The following is a 17,398-nucleotide window of genomic DNA, read 5'->3' as shown; positions in this document are numbered from 1 at the left end:
GGAAAAACGGGATGAGATATGCAGTTAAAATTAAAATCTCTTTCTCGAGGAGTAAAACTATGCATTGCTATAGGGGAGTGCTGAGCCAGGATGCACAGTAGAATTTTGTCCCAAAGGCAATGAGAATTGGAAGGGGGAAAAGTACATTTAATATAGCCAAAAGATAGAGAATAACGTATCAAATCGTTTTTAAGGGACGAAGGTTGCGTTACTTGAAGGGATGGGAGAATCTCCCCGCTTTTTAATTTAAAATATAGATGTTCTGTTAGCCTCTTCATCTGGTTTGTACACTATGTACGCTGTGCCAATGTAGTCGAGATGTGAGTAGTAAGATGGCGTCTCTTTGGCTTCAGCGGCTTGCACTGCGTCGTGCGACGTATGAGATATCCAGATATATTATACAGATCAGTGGTTAATGACTATTCACGTTCAACATTAAAAAACAACAACTTGTCACTCTCAATTATTGGCTAAGTTTCAGAAGGGGAGGGACTAACTCGACGGAACGGGATAAATATTGCTATAATTTCCGGGTTACTTGGGACAGCGCAGCCATTGACTTCAAATAGACATATGATTAAAATGACACACTTAGTGTATACGCGAATATAAGAAAAGTGAAAATAGATTGTGGCTTTCCCTTTATTTACCAAGTTTAGTCGACAGTGGCGCAACTTCAGATTATGCAGTGCGAGCAGCCGCAACTTCCGGGTTGTAGCCCGTTTGGAATCGTCAGCGTGATGCTGTGTTGCAGCCGCTATGCAACAGACACATCAGTAATAGACCACACGATGAATATAACAAAAAGAATAAGTGGAAATTTGGTAAATTAAATCAAAACAGAGCCGTGCGTAGTTTTGTAGTTTGCCAACAGGAAGTTGTAGACCGGTCGTTGTTAGATAGCCGGCTGCTAGCTGGCATGTTGCCTTTCCACAACGTCAGATAATAATAAAAATAACTACTCATTTTGGATTTATTCTAAAACAGCATGGCCGGGTTACGATGTCGGATAGCGAACACTTTGGAGGTGAGCAACGAGACGGACGACGGTGAGTTTGGCTTCAGCTAACAAGAGTCGGTTACTGTTTAGTCAAACGAGGCGCGAAACTTGTTGGGTTCCACCCAACGTCTATCCCATGTCACTGATTTAGATGTTAAAGCAGAGGATGAGGAACGGCAGAAAGATGATGATGATCAAGAAGAGGATTCCAGAAAGCCTGCGTCGACTGTCCGGAAACCAACGATTTCTATGAGTAAGTTTGCATGTCAAGACATTTAAAAACGCCATCGGTATCACAGAGATCATTTTCGCAAACATTCAGTGCCATAATCTAGCAGCCCTTCATTACAGTCATCTAATGAGAGCCAATAGAACACGTGTGTCAGTGGAGGGCCAGACACTGCAGGTCTGCACTCCAACCAGTTTCTCCAGGAGGTGATTTGCTGTCATTGATGAGCTCCTTCCCTCAAGTTGAAGGATGTCTTGATAATCGCCTGCCTTAGTGACGGGCTGGAAAGAAAACCTGCGGTGTCCCTGCAATGAGAGAAGTGCATCAGATGTCATCCATCTCTTGTCCCCAGAGGGTGTCCTCCAGCGTCTGCTGAGGGTCTCCTTGGGATGCCTGGCATCGGTGGCGTGCGGCATGCTGTACGCCGCGTACCTGTCGGCCTTCCACGAGAGGAGGTTCTGGTTCTCAACGAGACAGGTGGGTGTCAACCGCTTTGCTCCATCTGCGGATTCCTTATTGTCTCACATGTTGTGTCTCAGGAGCTGGAGCGTGAAATCACCTTCCAAGGAGGCAGCGGCCTTTACTATTACTACTACAAGCACATGCTGGCGGCGCCGTCTTTTCAACGAGGTCATCCTTTTTGCTTTCCTCTCAAGCTAGGAGGTGAAAAACACACACAAAAAACATTGTTTCGTGTGTGACAGGATTCTATGAGCTGATGACGGACGACAGGACGCTTGCGGGACAAACCATCAACGCCGTGGAGCGTCTGTCTTTGTACCCTGAAATGATCACCAGCTACATTTACAGGATCACTGGCAGCCAGGTCAGAATCAACAAGGAATCATCACAAACCTTGGAATAAGATGGGAAATAATCCACAAAGTCATCAGAATGGAAGCCATGGCACTGAGGGAGGGGCGGGATGGCCGAGTACACGGGTGTCCAAAGTGGTTTTTTTTTTCTAAAAATATCATTTAACAGGAAAACTAAAAACAACAAACAGCAAAAATGGAAAACTCAGCAGTCATTTTACAAGAATGAGGTTCAAATATTAAGAGAAAGAACTTCTAATCTAACAAGAAACTGGTAGTTTTACAGAAACAATGTCACACTATGATGAGGGAAAATGATGTCATTTTAGTAGCATCAACTTGATCTTATTGTTAGTTGGAATATGGAAAACAAAGCAACAAAGTTGTATTTTGGGGGGAAATTAGGTTGGGGAAAAAGTTCTGTGAATGAAGTCCAAATATTATGGGAATAAATTCACAATTCCACCAGTCCAGGGTGTACCCTGCCTCTTGCCCACAAAAGTCAGCTGGGATAGGCTCCAGCATAGACCCGCAACCCGAGTGAGCACAAATGACAGAAAACGGATGCATGGATGTCATAACTACAAGAAGAAAGTTTACAAGAAAAAAAGTTGAGTTGGAAAATAAAAACAACCATAATTTGAAGAGAAGTCTCCATATTTAATCTAATGAGGAAAAAGCAGCAATTTTGCAAGAATTGTGTAATATTATGAGGAAAAATGACATTTTAGTAGCGTAGAGTTGAAATATTAATGAAAAAAATGCTATTAAAAATGTTGTAATTTTACGAGAAACAAAATAAAGTTATAATTGCTGGAACATTAGGTTGGGGAAAATGTTATATGGGAATAAAGTCTTAATATTTTGGGAATAAGGTCTAAATATTATGGGAGTAAAGTTATATGGAAAAAAGGTTGCTTAGACTGGAACGTTGCTGACTTGCTACAGGATTTGGTGGAGCCCATCTACTTCTACATGGGAGCGGTGTTCGGCCTGCAGGCGGTGTACGCCACGGCGCTCTTTGTGTGCAGCTGGCTGATGAGCGGCACTTGGGTGGCCGGCGTGTTGGCGGTGGCCTGGTGTGTCATCAGCAGGTCAGTCTGCTCATCTTTTTCTTTTTTCGAAGACGTGAATGAATAAGCGTGACGAGAACGTATCTGTGCCGGTCAGATCCGACGCCACCAGAGTGGACCAGGCGGTTCCTCTGCGGGAGAACTGGGCTCTGCCGTACTACTCCTGTCAGGTGGCTGCGCTGACTGGTTTCCTGTGTAACAACATCAGCTCCACTGTCGAGGTGAGACATGGAGAAAAGAGGCTTTTGTCTTCGGTGCCTGCTGACAGACTCCTGCTTTTCAGATGTTGTGCTACCTGACCATGAGCACCACCACCTTCTCCTTCCTGCTGGTGTGGGAACACAGCCACCACCTGCTCTTCATCCAAGCCTTCTGTCTTTTCCTGCTCGACTCCTTCGACCTGGTGCCGCCTCGTAAGGTCGGCGTGCTTTTTTTTTTTTAAGTTTTAATATTCCCGTGGCACACCGTTGACCTTCTTTCTCTCCTTGGCCAGATGTCTGACATTCACAAAGTGTACGTCAGCTCCCTGCTGCTAGCCTTCTTCTTCCACTTTCACAACACGGCCTTGCTCGGCTCGCCTCTGCTCAGCCTCCTGATTGGCTCCATGCTCGCCAGGTACCTCCAGGTATCATCTCACCTTTCTGACCTTTTAAGAAAGATAGCACAAAGCGGGGGGTTGTAGTGGCCCTCGGCATGTTCTAAACACCACAGTTCTTCATTGATAATGAGCTATGTTAGAAAAATAGCATTCAATAAGACAACTGTAAAAATGAAAACAAGTATTCATTTGAATAGAGAACAAAGACATTGTTATCAGAATAAAGAGAAAAGAGCATAAAGCTGAAAAATTAAAGCAAAATAGTCATAATACAGGAGAAACCAAAAAAGAATAAAATAGCAATTTTTGGAACATTTGGTTCTAACATTATGAGAAAGTCATAGTATTCCGAGAAAAAATGTGCAAGAAGAAAGTTGAAGTATTTGTAAAATTCAAAAATGTGTAATGTAAGGATGGAAGGAATGATGGACACTTTATTCATCCATTCATCATTCATAACAGACACATGTGAGGTGCAGTTTGTTGATTTTCTTGAGACATAAAAGATGTCTGGTATCGACATGGGTTGCTTTAAAACGTGCATAACAATCCTTGGAGCTGTGATGTGAGTTACAGCATCCTCTGCTGCTGGCTTGTTTGTGCAGCAGAAAATGAAGAAGGGCCCCCTTGTGGCCAGAGTGATGAAGCTCTTCCTTCATTTCCACCTGGTCTTCGCCGCAGGCATCACCTTCAATTACCTGGTCAAGGTAGGGCTCAAGGAAGGTTGGAGGATTGATGGCTGGATTGTAATCTGTGTGTGTTTTTATTGCAGAAAGTTCTGCCTGGAAGTGAGAGTGAATTCATACTGAAGTTCCTGGAAGTGAAATTTGGGCTCAACACGACAACGTAGTTCACACAGACTGTTTTGGGGGATGACGACGTGCTCTGATATCATCTTTGCTTCTTTGCCAGCGACTTTGTGACAAACCTCCTCCTGTGCCAAGAAAGTCTCCGATCTCCCAGCCAGGATTTGTTTCTGCGTCTCACGCAGGCCTCTGTCCTTCCGTTCTACCTGCTGGTGCTGACCGTGTGCCTGCTGTCCACCTTGGAGACCATCTACAGAAGACTCAGGTCAGTCCAACGCTCTTCCTGCTGTGCCTAAAACCTGGATTATGCTCCTGCATAATCTGAAGTGCTGGGTTTATGCTATGCCGCCTTGCTAATTGCCCTGCAAACCCTCATGCACCTCCAACAAACCTGTAAGAGCTGTAATTGGTCCTCTCGTATTGCATTATTTCCTGTGTGTACATATCGCCCACACTTGCAAACTTCTCCTCCTCCGATCTCGGATCAACATTTGCAATAAAAGATTCAAGATTCAAGAGAGTTTTGTCATGTGCATGGTAAAACAGCAGTAATACCATGCAATGAAAATCTTATTCTGTTCATTCTCCCAAGAAAAGAAAGAAAACACAAGAAAGAATAAGAACATAAGAAACATAAACATATATACCAATAAATTAAGCAGCAACAAAAAGAAGAGACATTCATACAAATAAATATACAAATAAATAAGTAAGAAATAAATAAAGTGCTATGAGTGTGTGTTGCGTGCGGCGTGTGTGAGTGCTTCGTTGAGAAGCCTGATGGCCTGTGGGTAAAAGCTGTTTGCCAGCCTTGTGGTCCTGGACTTCAAACTCCTGTAGCGTCTGCCTGACGGTAGCAGTGTGAATAATGAGTGTTGTGGATGTGTGCTGTCCTTGATGAGGTTGTGTGTTCTGCGTAGGACTCTAGTTTTATAAATGTCTTGCAGTGAGGGGAGGGCTGCCCCAACAATGTTCTGTGAGGTCTTGATCACCCGCTGGAGTGCCTTCCTATCACGTGTTGTACAGTTACCGTACCAAACAGTGATGGAGGCGGTAAGGACACTTTATTTTTATATTATTTATTTATTTATTTATATCTGTATTAATGTCTCTTCTGTTGTTGTTGCTTAATTTATTGGTATATATGTTTATGTGTTTGTTTCTTATGTTCTTATTCTTTCTTGTGTTTTCTTTCTTTTCTTGGGAGAATGAACAGAATAAGATTTTCATTGCATGGTATAACTGCTGTTTTACCATGCACATGACAATAAAACTCTCTTGAATCTTGAATCTTGAATTTCGATAGTGCATCTGTAGAAGCAACTCAGGATTGTGGTGGACATGCCAAATTTCCTCAGTCTTCTCAGGGAGTACAGTCTCCTTTGGGACTTCTTCAGAATTTGTTGGGTGTTGTGAGACCAGGTGAGGTCCTCGCTGATGTGTGTGCCAAGGAACTTGAAGGTTTTCACCCTCTCCACCTCAGTCTCACCAATAAACCGGGGATTCTGTGCGGCTCCTTTTCCCTTGTTCTTGGGTCGATGATCATCTCTTTAGTCTTATCTGTATTGAGAAGGAGTTTGTTATCATGACACCAAGTTATGAGGTCCGCCACCTCTCTTCTGTATGATGTTTCAACACCACCAGTGATCAGGATCAGTCCGATGACTGTAGTGTCATCCGCAAATTTAATGATGCTGGTGTTGTTCTGGGAGGCCACGCAATTGTAGGTGAAGAGCGTGTAGAGGAGCGGACTCAGCACACACCCCTGTGGGGTCCCAGTGCTCACAATTCTTGAGCTGGATGTGCGGTTGTGGACTCTGACTGACTGGGGCCTGCCTGTGAGAAAGTTAAACACCCAGTTACAGAGGGAGGGTGACAGGCCAAGTGTGAGGAGCTTATCTGTGAGTTTGTGGGGGCTGACTGTATTAAAAGCAGAGCTATAGTCTATAAATAGCATTGTGACATATGTGTCCTGGCCCTGTAGGTGAGAAAGGGCTGTGTGGATGGCAGTGTTGACTGCATCATCCGTGGACCGGTTCTGGCGATATGCAAACTGTAGAAGGTCCACAGTTGCCACCGGGATGCTCTTTTTGATGTGGGTCATGACTATTCTTTCAAAGCACTTCATAACAATAGGAGTGAGTGCTATAGGGCGATAGTCATTCAAGCAGGTCACGTTGCTCTTCTTGGGTACGGGCACTATGGTGGTGGACTTAAAGCAGGTCGGTACAGATGCTTGTGCAAGCGACAGGTTAAATATGTCAGCAAGCACATCAGCTAGCTCTGATGAGCAAACCCGAAGTGCACGTCCTGAGATGTGGTATGGGCCTGCTGCTTTTCGTGGGTTTGTTTTGTTCAGAACCCTGCGCACATCAGCTGATGTCACCATGGGAGGTGAGTCCTGTGTGCTCCGCAAGTTCAGCCACCCTCTCTGCTCATCAGGAGTTTGGGTGTGACAAGACTCAGACTTCCTAAAATACTTTGAAAGAGAGTGGACAATGTTTTTAGACTTCAATGACCAACCCGGTGTTTCGGCTAGTATTCTGTGGGAGGCAGCAAAAGCAGTAATGCGCGGAAAAACCATTTCATATTCATCATATAAGAAAAAGAAAGAGAGATTACTAGAATCAGAGTTGGAGAAAAAAATCCAACTCCTCGAAACCGCTCATGCTGACTCAAAGGATGAGCATATCCTAAGTAACCTAAGGAAACTGAAACTAGACTTAAAAGAAATTACTGACAAGAAAATTCAGTTCCAACTGCAGAGACTACGTTTGGAAAAGTTTGAGCATGGCAATAAACACGGAAAATACTTAGCTAACCAGCTAAAAGTCAATAAAGAAAAAAGCTCTATCTCCTCCATTAGAAACTCAGGAGGTCACATCACTCACCTCCCAGAAGAAATTAATTCTGTCTTTAGGAGCTTTTATAAAAATCTATATACACCTCAGATTAAACCATCTCTCCCAGATATCAAAACATTTCTCAACAACATAGAATTACCAAAATTAAATGACGAACAGGTGACCAACTTAGATGTACCCATTTCATTCATAGAACTCCATAACGCTCTACACCGGTTGCCGAATAATAAAGCACCAGGACCTGACGGTTTCCCTGCCGAGTTTTATAAAACATTCTGGCCATTACTATCTCCAATATTTCTTAGAATGGTTTTGGAAATTAAAGACAGTTCATGCTTGCCTCCAAACATGAACTCAGCTACAATCAGTCTCCTGCTGAAACCGGATAAGGACCCAACACTACCTTCCAGTTATCGTCCAATTTCACTGATTAATGCAGATCTTAAAATAATATGCAAAGCGTTAGCTATAAGGCTGGAAAAAGTTACCCCTCATATAATACACCCTGATCAATCAGGATTTATTAAGGGGAGAAACTCAACTAGCAATGTACGCCGTCTAATCAATCTGATTGATTACTCTATCATCCATAATTTAGAAACCACAATTGTCTCATTGGATGCTGAAAAAGCATTTGACAGAGTAAACTGGAAATTTCTCTTTGCAACACTACATAAATTTGGCTTTGGAGACTCATTCAGAACATGGATTAAAATACTATACAACACCCCGAAGGCCTCTGTTCGGACCACCAATCACATCTCTCCAGAATTTACTTTACAAAGAGGTACTAGGCAAGGGTGTCCACTCTCTCCCTCACTATTTGCTACCTTTATCGAACCTCTTGCAGCACCACAAATGTTCATCATAAGATAAGCCTTTATGCTGATGATGTATTACTCTTCCTGGATAATTCACATTCTTCACTTCACGAATCTATCTCACTCATTAACAATTATAGCACCTTCTCAGATTACTTCATTAACTGGTCTAAATCCACAGTACTGCCCATTAACTTTGGTTTCCAGAGCACCCCCTCTATACCACTGTGTTCAGGGAACATTAAGTATTTGGGTATTAACATTTCCTCCAACCTGTCAGACCTGATCCGCTTGAATTATACTCCACTATTGAAGTCAATAGAGGATGATCTTGCACGTTGGAGAACCTTGCCCATCTCACTTACAGGCAGAGTATCCACCGTGAAAATGATGATTTTACCAAAGGTTAATTATCTATTTTCCATGATCCCCACTAAACCATCTATAATTTGGTTCAAGTCATTAGATTCATATATAAATAAATTTCTTTGGAAAAATAAGCCAGCACGAATAAGTCTCAAAACATTACAAAAATCTAAAGAATATGGGGGCTTAGAACTCCCAAACTTCTCCAACTACTTCCTTGCAAACAGGTTACAGTATATCTTAAAATGGATCAACTCTAACCCATTGGATTATTTATGGCTAGACATAGAACAATCACTTAGCCACGAAATCCCAATTTGTAACCTGCCCTTCATTAGCCAAATCCTCCGAAAAAATAATTGTTTTAAAAGTATAAATATAAGCAACACTCTGACAGCTTGGTGGGAATTTTTAAAAATAACAAAATTCTCGCTCACTCCTTGCCAATACACTCCCGTCTGGAATAATCCTGACATCTTGCTTAAAAAGAAACCATTAAATTTCCCAACATGGCACGAAAAAGGAATAAGTTGTATGAAAAATATAATTATAGGAAACAACTTTATCTCATTTAACGACCTTGTTACACAGTATGGAATAAATCATAACAAATTTCTTGAATACATACAAATTAAATCCATAATTAAAGCAAGTTTCAGGACCATATCATGGGAAAGCAATACCACTATTGACCAATTTTTAAAAATATCTGCCCCTAAAACATTATCTAAATTATATATTCTACTTTCAAAAAATGACAACACAATTGGAGTACCAATCTCCAAATGGAGCTCAGATTTATCTACAAGCTGTGACCCTGAATTTTGGAAGCAAATATGTCTTAATGCTTCCCGGTTAATCAATAATCCCAACCTACAGCTGATTCAGTTTAAAATCCTTCAGAGAGTACACTACACAGGACATAGAATGTTTAGAATGGGCTTAACTGACTCTAACATCTGTACACACTGCTCAGACCATAGAATAGATGACTACTTACACTCCATGTGGACCTGTGCTCCCATTAAAAATTTTTGGCACGGAGTGTGTGAGTACCTATCTTTGGCACTTGGGTTCTCCATTCCTAACTCTCCTTTACTATGCCTGCTGGGCGATCTCTCCACAATTGATGTAGAAACAAACCAAACACAGCTTCTCATCACTGCATTAAGCATCGCCAAGAAAACCATTCTCATCAATTGGAAATCAAGGAAGAAACTGAACATAGCTCTTTACAAAAATCTTTTGTTAGATCATATAGCTATGGAGAGAATGTCTGCTGAATCTAAAGAACAAATGTCAGAATTTCAGTCTATATGGGCACCAATAATTAATTCCCTGACCTGACTCTCAGGGGGGTGAGGGCATCTGTCTCTGCCCCTGGGGGTCTCGTTCATCTGGCGTGGGGTGTGGTCCTGGTCGCTGGGTGGGCCTGGTACCTCGAGGGCGGGCGGTGGCGGGCTTGGTGTCCCGGGTCTTCTTTGCTGGGCTGCCTGCCTGGGGGGGCTGGTGGGTGGGGGTGGGGAGGGGTCCGGGTTGGGTGATGGGGCGGGGGCGCGGTCGGGGGGGTCGCCCAGGGGGCGGCGTTGGTTGGCCTCCGGGGTGGTGGGTGGATGGGGTGCTGCATCCTGCGGGTGCCGGGCGCCTACTGCTGCTGGGGGGGCCGGGCGGGGGGCCGCTCCTCTCGCGGGCCCGGTCGTGCGGTGCTTGCTTCTCTGTCCCTCCCTGGCGCCTCTGGCCTGCGTGCTTCATGGGTGCGGCCGTGCTCCGCTCTATGTGGGGTCCGGTGCTCTTGTGGTCGTCGTGGTGTTGCTCCCTTGCCGGCCGTGGTGGTATGCGGGGGGCGCGTGGGCGCGGCTCCCGCTGTCCTGGTGGCGGTCGGATCTGCCTTGGGGGCGTGTGGCTTGTCCGTGGTGTTTGGCGGTTTGGGGGTGGCGCTGTGAACGCTACCTCCGGTGGGGCTCCGGTGTTGGGGGGCGCTGGGGGTATCGCCTCTGGGGGGTTGGGTGGGCCGGACTGGGCATCCTGGCGGGCCGGGTAGGGCCTGTGGTGTGTCCTGCGGCCTGTGGCACGCCCGAGCCTGGGCTGTGGTGGGCGGCCGGTCGGTCATGTGTCCTTGGTCCCCCCCCTGCTCGGTTTGGGCGGCGTTGGGGTGTGGGGCCCCCGTCCTTCCTGTGCCACTGCACCACCTCACATATATATAGGACATTGGGGGGTGGCCTACGGTCGGGCGTGATTGGGGAGGGGAGCTGCCTTGCGGGGCTCCTTTGCTCCTGCTGTGCCACTGACCTGTTGCCCCCCAATTTTAATCGCAGAGTAGACACTTAGGGTTTGGGGGGGCTGGCCAGGTGAGGGGCCCTCCGAGCGGCAGCTGTCCCCCGATTTTAATTGCATCATTAGCTATCATCCACATACACATGGGGGGGGGGGGGGGCGCATTCAGGGGTTTGCTCCGTGGGGTCAGGTGCTGGGCGATACATCTCTGCCGCCCGTGCCTCCGCCGGGTGGGTGGAGGGTGTGCCTCCTGCATCCCTTGGCGGGGCGGCCCTGTGTTGGGGGTCGGGCGGGGGTTGGCCCGGGGCGGGCCGGGCTCCGCTCCCTGGGGGTGGGGGTGGAGGTGGGCGGGAATTGGCGCTTCCGGCGCGGGCGGGCTTCTTTCCGGCTGTGGAGGCGTCTCTGGGCCTGCCGGTTTGTGGCCCCCGGTACCCGTCTGCCTTTGTGGGGTGTGATCTCTCGCTGGTCTCAGGGGTTGGCAGTCCTCCGGCCCGCTGGCGCCCTGTCCTTGGCTGGGATTACCTCTCTTCGGCCCCTTACTGGTCTTCCCGGGGGGGGGCTCTCTGGGCTGGCTCTTGGGGCACTGATCTTTGTGCTGCCTGCCCCTATGGGCCTGGTGGCCTTCTGGCGGCCGGGGCCCGGCCTTGCTATTTGGGGCGGGGCTCTCTGGGAGGTGGAAGGCGGCCCCTTTCCTTTCATGCACTCTCAGTGACAATCACACGCCCACACATTCCTGCACCTTTATATATATATATGAAGTCTTCCTCACATACAGAGATACCTGTACATATGCACACTCACAGTACATACGTACTTCCCCACATTACTCACTGAGTTAACCAGGGTGTTATGTTGTTGGTTTTATTACAGCGACGGTGATATCAGCAGTATGACTATATATATATATATATATGTGTGTATGTGCGGTATATATGTGTGTGTGTGTGTGTATATATATATATATATATATATATGTGTATGTATGTATATATATATATATGTATGTATGTATGTATATATGTATATATTTTTTTTTTTACAATGATGTGCATTACAGTAACTTTGATTCTATTCACTATCATGGATAATCATTTCATTACTACAGTTATGTGTGACTGTTTCAATGCGGTATTATCATGGTGATCACTATCATAATTCATCATTTCATGACTGCTATTGTGTGCGACTGTTTCAATGCAGTATTGTCATTGTGATCACTGTCATAGTTCATCATTTCATGACTGCTATTATGTCTGATTGTCATTGACAGCTTTGTCATTGTGGTTGTTGATATTGATTTGTCCTTTATCCTTGTTCGTCTTTATAGTTGTCACGGACATTTATTTGCTGATGTCGTTCTGTATGTTTCTGTTGTTCTGTCACAATTGTTGTTGTTGCTGCTGTTGTCCTTGTCTCTTGTCTCTCTTTTTTTTGTTTTTGTCCCCTCTCGCCCCCCCCCGTTTCCTTTTCTCTTCTTCTCTGTCCCCTCCTGCTCCGGTCCGGTCGCTCCAAATTTGCTTTATAACAAGCATCAAGGTCGAATAAATTTTGTATGACAGGGGAAGTGTATATCACACTTCTCTCTGGCAGAGTAAATCTGTTGAGCACTTGACGGCATTTAGGTATACAATTCTATCTGCTTTAAAGGCTGGACAGGACAGGGGTAAAAAAAAAAAAAAAAAGGAGTTTGGGTGTCAAAGCGGGCATAGAACTCATTCAGCACATCTGGAAGTGTGGTTTGGCTGGACGTGGCTACGCTACTCCGCTGTTGATAGTCTGTGATGGGCTGGAGCCCCGCCCACATGCGCCGAGGGTCTGAGGTGGAATAGTAGCCCTTCAGCTTCTGTCTGTACTGTCTTTTGGCCTCTCGTATGGACCTCCTCAGGTCATATCTGGCCTTTTTGTAGTCCTCAGCGGTGCCCATGACAAATGCAGTCGAACGAGCACGTAGCTTAGCCCTTACATCACAGTTCATCCACTGTTTTTGGTTAGGGTATTTTCTGTAATACTTAGTGGTGGTAACAGTCTCTATGCATGTGCTAATGTAGCCAGTAACAGCAGAAGCATATTCATCCAAATCAACAGTACAATCTTCCCTCCCCGCTGCAGTTTTAAACACATCCCAGTTTGTGCAGCCAAAGCAGTCCTGAAGTACTTGATCAGTTTCTTCATTCCACACTTTAACTGCTATACGTACAGGGGGAGCTTGTTTGAGAAGTTGTCTGTATGCTGGATAAAGGAATATAGAGATGTGGTCAGCCTTTCCAAAGTGGGGTCTTGGAACAGCCTTCAAAGCACCTTTCATGTTGCTGTAGACTTGGTCCAGGATGTTATTTTCCTTGTGGGAAAGCTCACATACTGGTAATATTTGGGGAGGACAGTCCTGAGGTTACAGTGGTTGAAATCGCCAGATATAATAAATACAGCGTCTGGGTGTTTGGTCTCGTGTTTATCAATGATGTCATGCAGGAGGCCTAGTGCGTTAGCGTTGTTAGCTCGTGGTGGGATGTAAACAGCAGTTAAATACACAGCTCTAAACTCACGAGGTAAATAAAAAGGTCTGCATTTCACCATCAGCAGCTCAATGTCCTGCGAGCAGTGCTTTTCCATAGTCTGTACGTCTGTGCACCACCGTTTGTTTACGTAAACACAGACGCCGCCACCTCTGTGTTTACCAGACGCTGAAGTCCGATTTCCCCGGTAAGCAGCAAATGTTTCCAACTGGATCGCCGAGTCCGGTATATCCTCCGTCAGCCAGGTTTCTGTGAAGGTGAGGACACAGCATTCCCTGATCTCACGTTGAGCTGTAATCCTTGCTCTTAGTTCGTCCATCTTGTTTTCGAGGGAGCGGACGTTGGCTAGCAGCAGGCTTGGTAGCGGTGGCCTAGTCGCTCTAGCTTTTAGCCTAGCATGCAGGCCGGCCCGCTTGCCTCGTTTACGCCTCAGATGCTTTGCTCGCCGGGTATTCAGCTCACCGGGCCCGCAGGCTGCTGTGGTCTCCCGGCGCAGAAGAAAGGCAAAGTCTGAGAGGCTAAATGAGAGTTCATGGTGAACCCTGCCGATGTTCAAAAGTGTCTCTCTGTTGTAATGTACTGCGTGAGTGTGTTGAATGTCCCAAATGAACAATAAAATAGCAAAAAATAGAAAAAAAGCGGGAGAGTGTCACAGAGATGTCTGCCACAGAGGGCGCCATCTTTGATCATCAAAAGTGTAACCAGAGCAACAGCATAGCTAACACATAATCCTATGAATTACTATTTTAACTGTGGATGCACCCATCCAGTGTTTCACTTTAGATATCTGCCAATACAGTAAGTCCCCAATTTACAAACTCCCACATGCGAACTTTCGGAGATACGAAGAAAGCCGACTGGTCTATTTTTTCATGTATTTTGCATTATAAGTCCATATTTATACTGCTACATGCTTGACCAGAAGAGGGCACTGTGACACTGCTAATGGGACCAGGAAGACGCTGGGGGTGAGAGTTTAAAGGAGAAATGGAAAGCTAAGTTATAGCTGTATGATACAACCCGGACAGAGCGTGTGATTAAAGTTTATGAAGAGTTAATAGGCCTGCTTAATTGTACACCACCCATGGAACACTACGTCTTTTAGAAGAGTCTAACCACCACCACCATTTGTCCTTTTTTCAATATCTCCTCCTCCTCCTCCAATGACATATGCTCGACCACTCCTCTTCAAAGGTAAATAACATTTATCATTACGTGTTATTATATCATTTTTATTATTGTTTTTTTCATTAATTATCCTGGTTTAATATTACTACTACATCCAAACTCATATTTACATACATACACATATACTGTATATGTATACAGTATATGCGTACATATACGTACATGTAGTACCTATATCATTGGTAATATTACCTTTTCCCCGACTTAAGAACAATTCAACATAAGAACGGTCGTCTGGAACCAATTGTGTTCATTGGTTGGGGACTTAGTGTACTGATACCATTCCGATACCAGAGCAGTCTGCTTTAATGGAATGGTTATTGTAGCGTCTACAGATGCTATAACATGTCATGTGGCTTTATTGAACATAAGAGGTTACTGTGGTTCACAACCACACCAAAACAATATCAGCAAATGTAGCTAGAAGAATATCAGAAAGCGTGACGCACACGCAAGCACTCAGCCTGACACGTTCAAGGCTTCACAGACAGTCGGACAACATGGAACTCTTAACTGGTCTTCTGGTATTCTTCTAGCTGTGACGACAACAAGCTGACAACACTGAAGCACAGACGCCGCTCTTGGACCGGACACGTGAATTACACTGGTATCTGAACCCAGAATCGATACACAATGCCGTTAGCATTAGCAGCACATTATTATGCACTGATATCTACTGTATATCACCAATCTGGATGCCGCTTCTTCGCCATTCTTCCATTCTACTACACAGGAAGGTAAATAGCTAGTCAACTTTCCCTGGTGGATAGTTACATTTCAGCATTACTAAGTCAGCAGCTTGGTTTAGAAAGTAACTATAACCACTTTTAAAGCCATGTTCCCAACATAGGCTAATAAATATGGCCACACAGTCAGGAGATGTGGAATCCCTGTGGGGCATCTCTCTCCGTGCGTGCGTGGGTTCTTCCTCCCACATTGACAGGCGTGTCAGGTTGATTGGAGACGGGTATGAATGTGAGTGTTGTCTACAACCTGCCATTAGCTGGCCACCAGTCCAGGGTGTACCCCGCCTCTCGCCCCAAGACAGCTGGGATAGGCTCCAGCATGCCGGCAACCCCCGTAGTGAGGATAAGCGGCATAGAAGATGGGTGGGTGGATGGATGGATGGAAGCTGTGCTCTCAGACAGCAAGGGAAACTACTCACCATCTACTCATCACAGGCAACCCACACCACCTCCTTCTCATTCATCCACCCACCGCCACACTGCTTTCACTCAGTCGGACGCTGAGTGTCATACCGACTTGGATGGGAAGCGTAGAGTGGGTTGTTCCACTGCCCCAAACTGGATGGTCATTGGATAAACGCTGGGCTTTGTCCCGCCCTTCAGACGCTCTGCGTCTCTGGGGGTCTATGGGGCAGTGGGCTGGCCCGGATGCTCAGCTTCTGTGTGATGATTGGATGATCCGTCTGAGGCAGAATCCCTTTTTGATTGACAGTGAAATGAGCGAATCAGTGATCTTGAAGTATAAACCTCCACCGGAGCATTTCGAAGTTTTTCATTCCGTTGTTCCGGACTGATCTGGAGACTTTACCGACCCCCGGCAACAAAACGACGTGTTTGGCAACTCTCTTCTGTCACTCGGCAGTTTCTGTCATAGAAATACATCAACACATTTAGGATGTAGGAGGTTGCCCTCCTTGCATGACCAGCAGCTGCCTCTGATGGAAGCTAATAAATAGTAGAGCGCTGGGCAGAGAATTGCCCGCCACACATTAAATGAAGATGAGGCACTAACGGCGGGGCAGGAGCATCTAATCCAGGCTGACGTGAGGATGTGACGTATTTCTCCTGGTTGCGGCAGTGGTCAGGTGACGCAAAGCAACCCTAAACTGGAGGACGTGCACGTTGGAGAGCGTCCTGAGGTGGTCTACCACGTTTTCCACACCTTCCTTTTTGGAGGCCTGACGATGCTGTTTGACGGGTAAGGCCCTGCGCCGTGAGAAATGTGGTAGGAAGGTTCTCCCTCATGCTGTCCTCACGCAGGGTGAAGTACGTGTGGACACCGTATGTCTGCATGTTCACCGCATTCGGCGTGTGTTCTCCCGACCTCTGGATGACCGTCTTCAGGTGGATGAAGGTCAAGTCCATCCACCCTGTCATGCTGGTGAGCGACTGCGGTCGTGTTGGCACTTTCCTGGTCCCACCCCTGCCCTGTTTGCATTTTGCTCTGCTTGCTTGCAGTCGTTAATCCTGAGCACGGCAGTTCCGACCATCATCGGCCTCAGTCTGTGGAGAGAGGTGAGACTCTGAGGCCATTCCATTGCTGTCCAGTACATCTTTTACCCCTCTCCCCTTCCTTCGGTGTTCCAGTACTGTCCCCGCGTCCTCGCCGAGTTGTCCGAGCTGCAGGAGTTCAGTGATCTAGATGCTGCAGAGATGATCAGCTGGATCAGGTGAGTCATTCCCCACGTGTGTCTATAAAGACTTCACGGTGGTATCTAACACCTCCCATCATCCTCCAGGACCCGGGTTCCGACAGCTGCAGTGTTTGCAGGCAGCCCTCAGTTGCTGGGAGCGGTCAAGTTGGGTTCTGGTTTGGTCGTCACCAGCTTACCCCATCACTCAGACATGGACCTGCTGAGGAGGAGCGAGGACGTGAGTGCTCTGTCTGCCTGTTCCCCAATACGCTGTGTCAACCTGGACTTGGTGTCCGTGCAGACCTACCAAGTGTACTCCATGAGATCCGCAGAGGAGATCTACAAGATCCTGACCTCGCACAAGACCAACTACGTGATCATCGAGGAGTCTCTTTGTAACGAGCTCAGTCTGAACAAGGGCTGTCGCATCAAAGACCTGCTCGACATCTCCAATGGACATGTGAGTCCGAA

At 46.1% G+C, this 17,398-nt stretch overlaps 1 protein-coding gene across 8 annotated transcripts in view; it reads left to right on the top strand.

The window, feature by feature from the left end:
• The first annotated feature begins 369 nt into the window (after nucleotides 1-369).
• ints8 (integrator complex subunit 8) overlaps nucleotides 370-17,398 on the top strand; it is a 31,555-nt gene continuing 14,526 nt past the window's right edge. Inside the window, exons 1-18 of one of the 8 annotated variants that reach the window (XM_054763083.1) lie at nucleotides 370-1,049; nucleotides 1,152-1,253; nucleotides 1,582-1,706; nucleotides 1,769-1,859; nucleotides 1,934-2,055; nucleotides 2,993-3,138; nucleotides 3,215-3,338; nucleotides 3,401-3,535; nucleotides 3,611-3,742; nucleotides 4,321-4,422; nucleotides 4,488-4,561; nucleotides 4,628-4,786; nucleotides 16,372-16,491; nucleotides 16,554-16,674; nucleotides 16,752-16,808; nucleotides 16,881-16,963; nucleotides 17,033-17,165; nucleotides 17,229-17,387. In XM_054763083.1, coding sequence (XP_054619058.1) covers nucleotides 989-1,049; nucleotides 1,152-1,253; nucleotides 1,582-1,706; nucleotides 1,769-1,859; nucleotides 1,934-2,055; nucleotides 2,993-3,138; nucleotides 3,215-3,338; nucleotides 3,401-3,535; nucleotides 3,611-3,742; nucleotides 4,321-4,422; nucleotides 4,488-4,561; nucleotides 4,628-4,786; nucleotides 16,372-16,491; nucleotides 16,554-16,674; nucleotides 16,752-16,808; nucleotides 16,881-16,963; nucleotides 17,033-17,165; nucleotides 17,229-17,387 — 2,046 coding nt within the window. In that variant the 5' untranslated portion in view covers nucleotides 370-988. Of the gene's footprint in view, nucleotides 1,050-1,151; nucleotides 1,254-1,581; nucleotides 1,707-1,768; nucleotides 1,860-1,933; nucleotides 2,056-2,992; nucleotides 3,139-3,214; nucleotides 3,339-3,400; nucleotides 3,536-3,610; nucleotides 3,743-4,320; nucleotides 4,423-4,487; nucleotides 4,562-4,627; nucleotides 4,787-16,371; nucleotides 16,492-16,553; nucleotides 16,675-16,751; nucleotides 16,809-16,880; nucleotides 16,964-17,032; nucleotides 17,388-17,398 lie in introns of those variants that run through there. The other 7 variants (XM_054763079.1, XM_054763080.1, XM_054763078.1 and 4 more) reach the window with 7 other exon arrangements.

The sequence above is a fragment of the Dunckerocampus dactyliophorus genome, chromosome 20 (genome assembly GCF_027744805.1).
Source record: "Dunckerocampus dactyliophorus isolate RoL2022-P2 chromosome 20, RoL_Ddac_1.1, whole genome shotgun sequence".
NCBI lineage: Eukaryota > Metazoa > Chordata > Actinopteri > Syngnathiformes > Syngnathidae > Dunckerocampus > Dunckerocampus dactyliophorus.
Note: the sequence above shows the minus strand (reverse complement) of the source record. Positions and strands in the feature narration are given on the sequence as shown.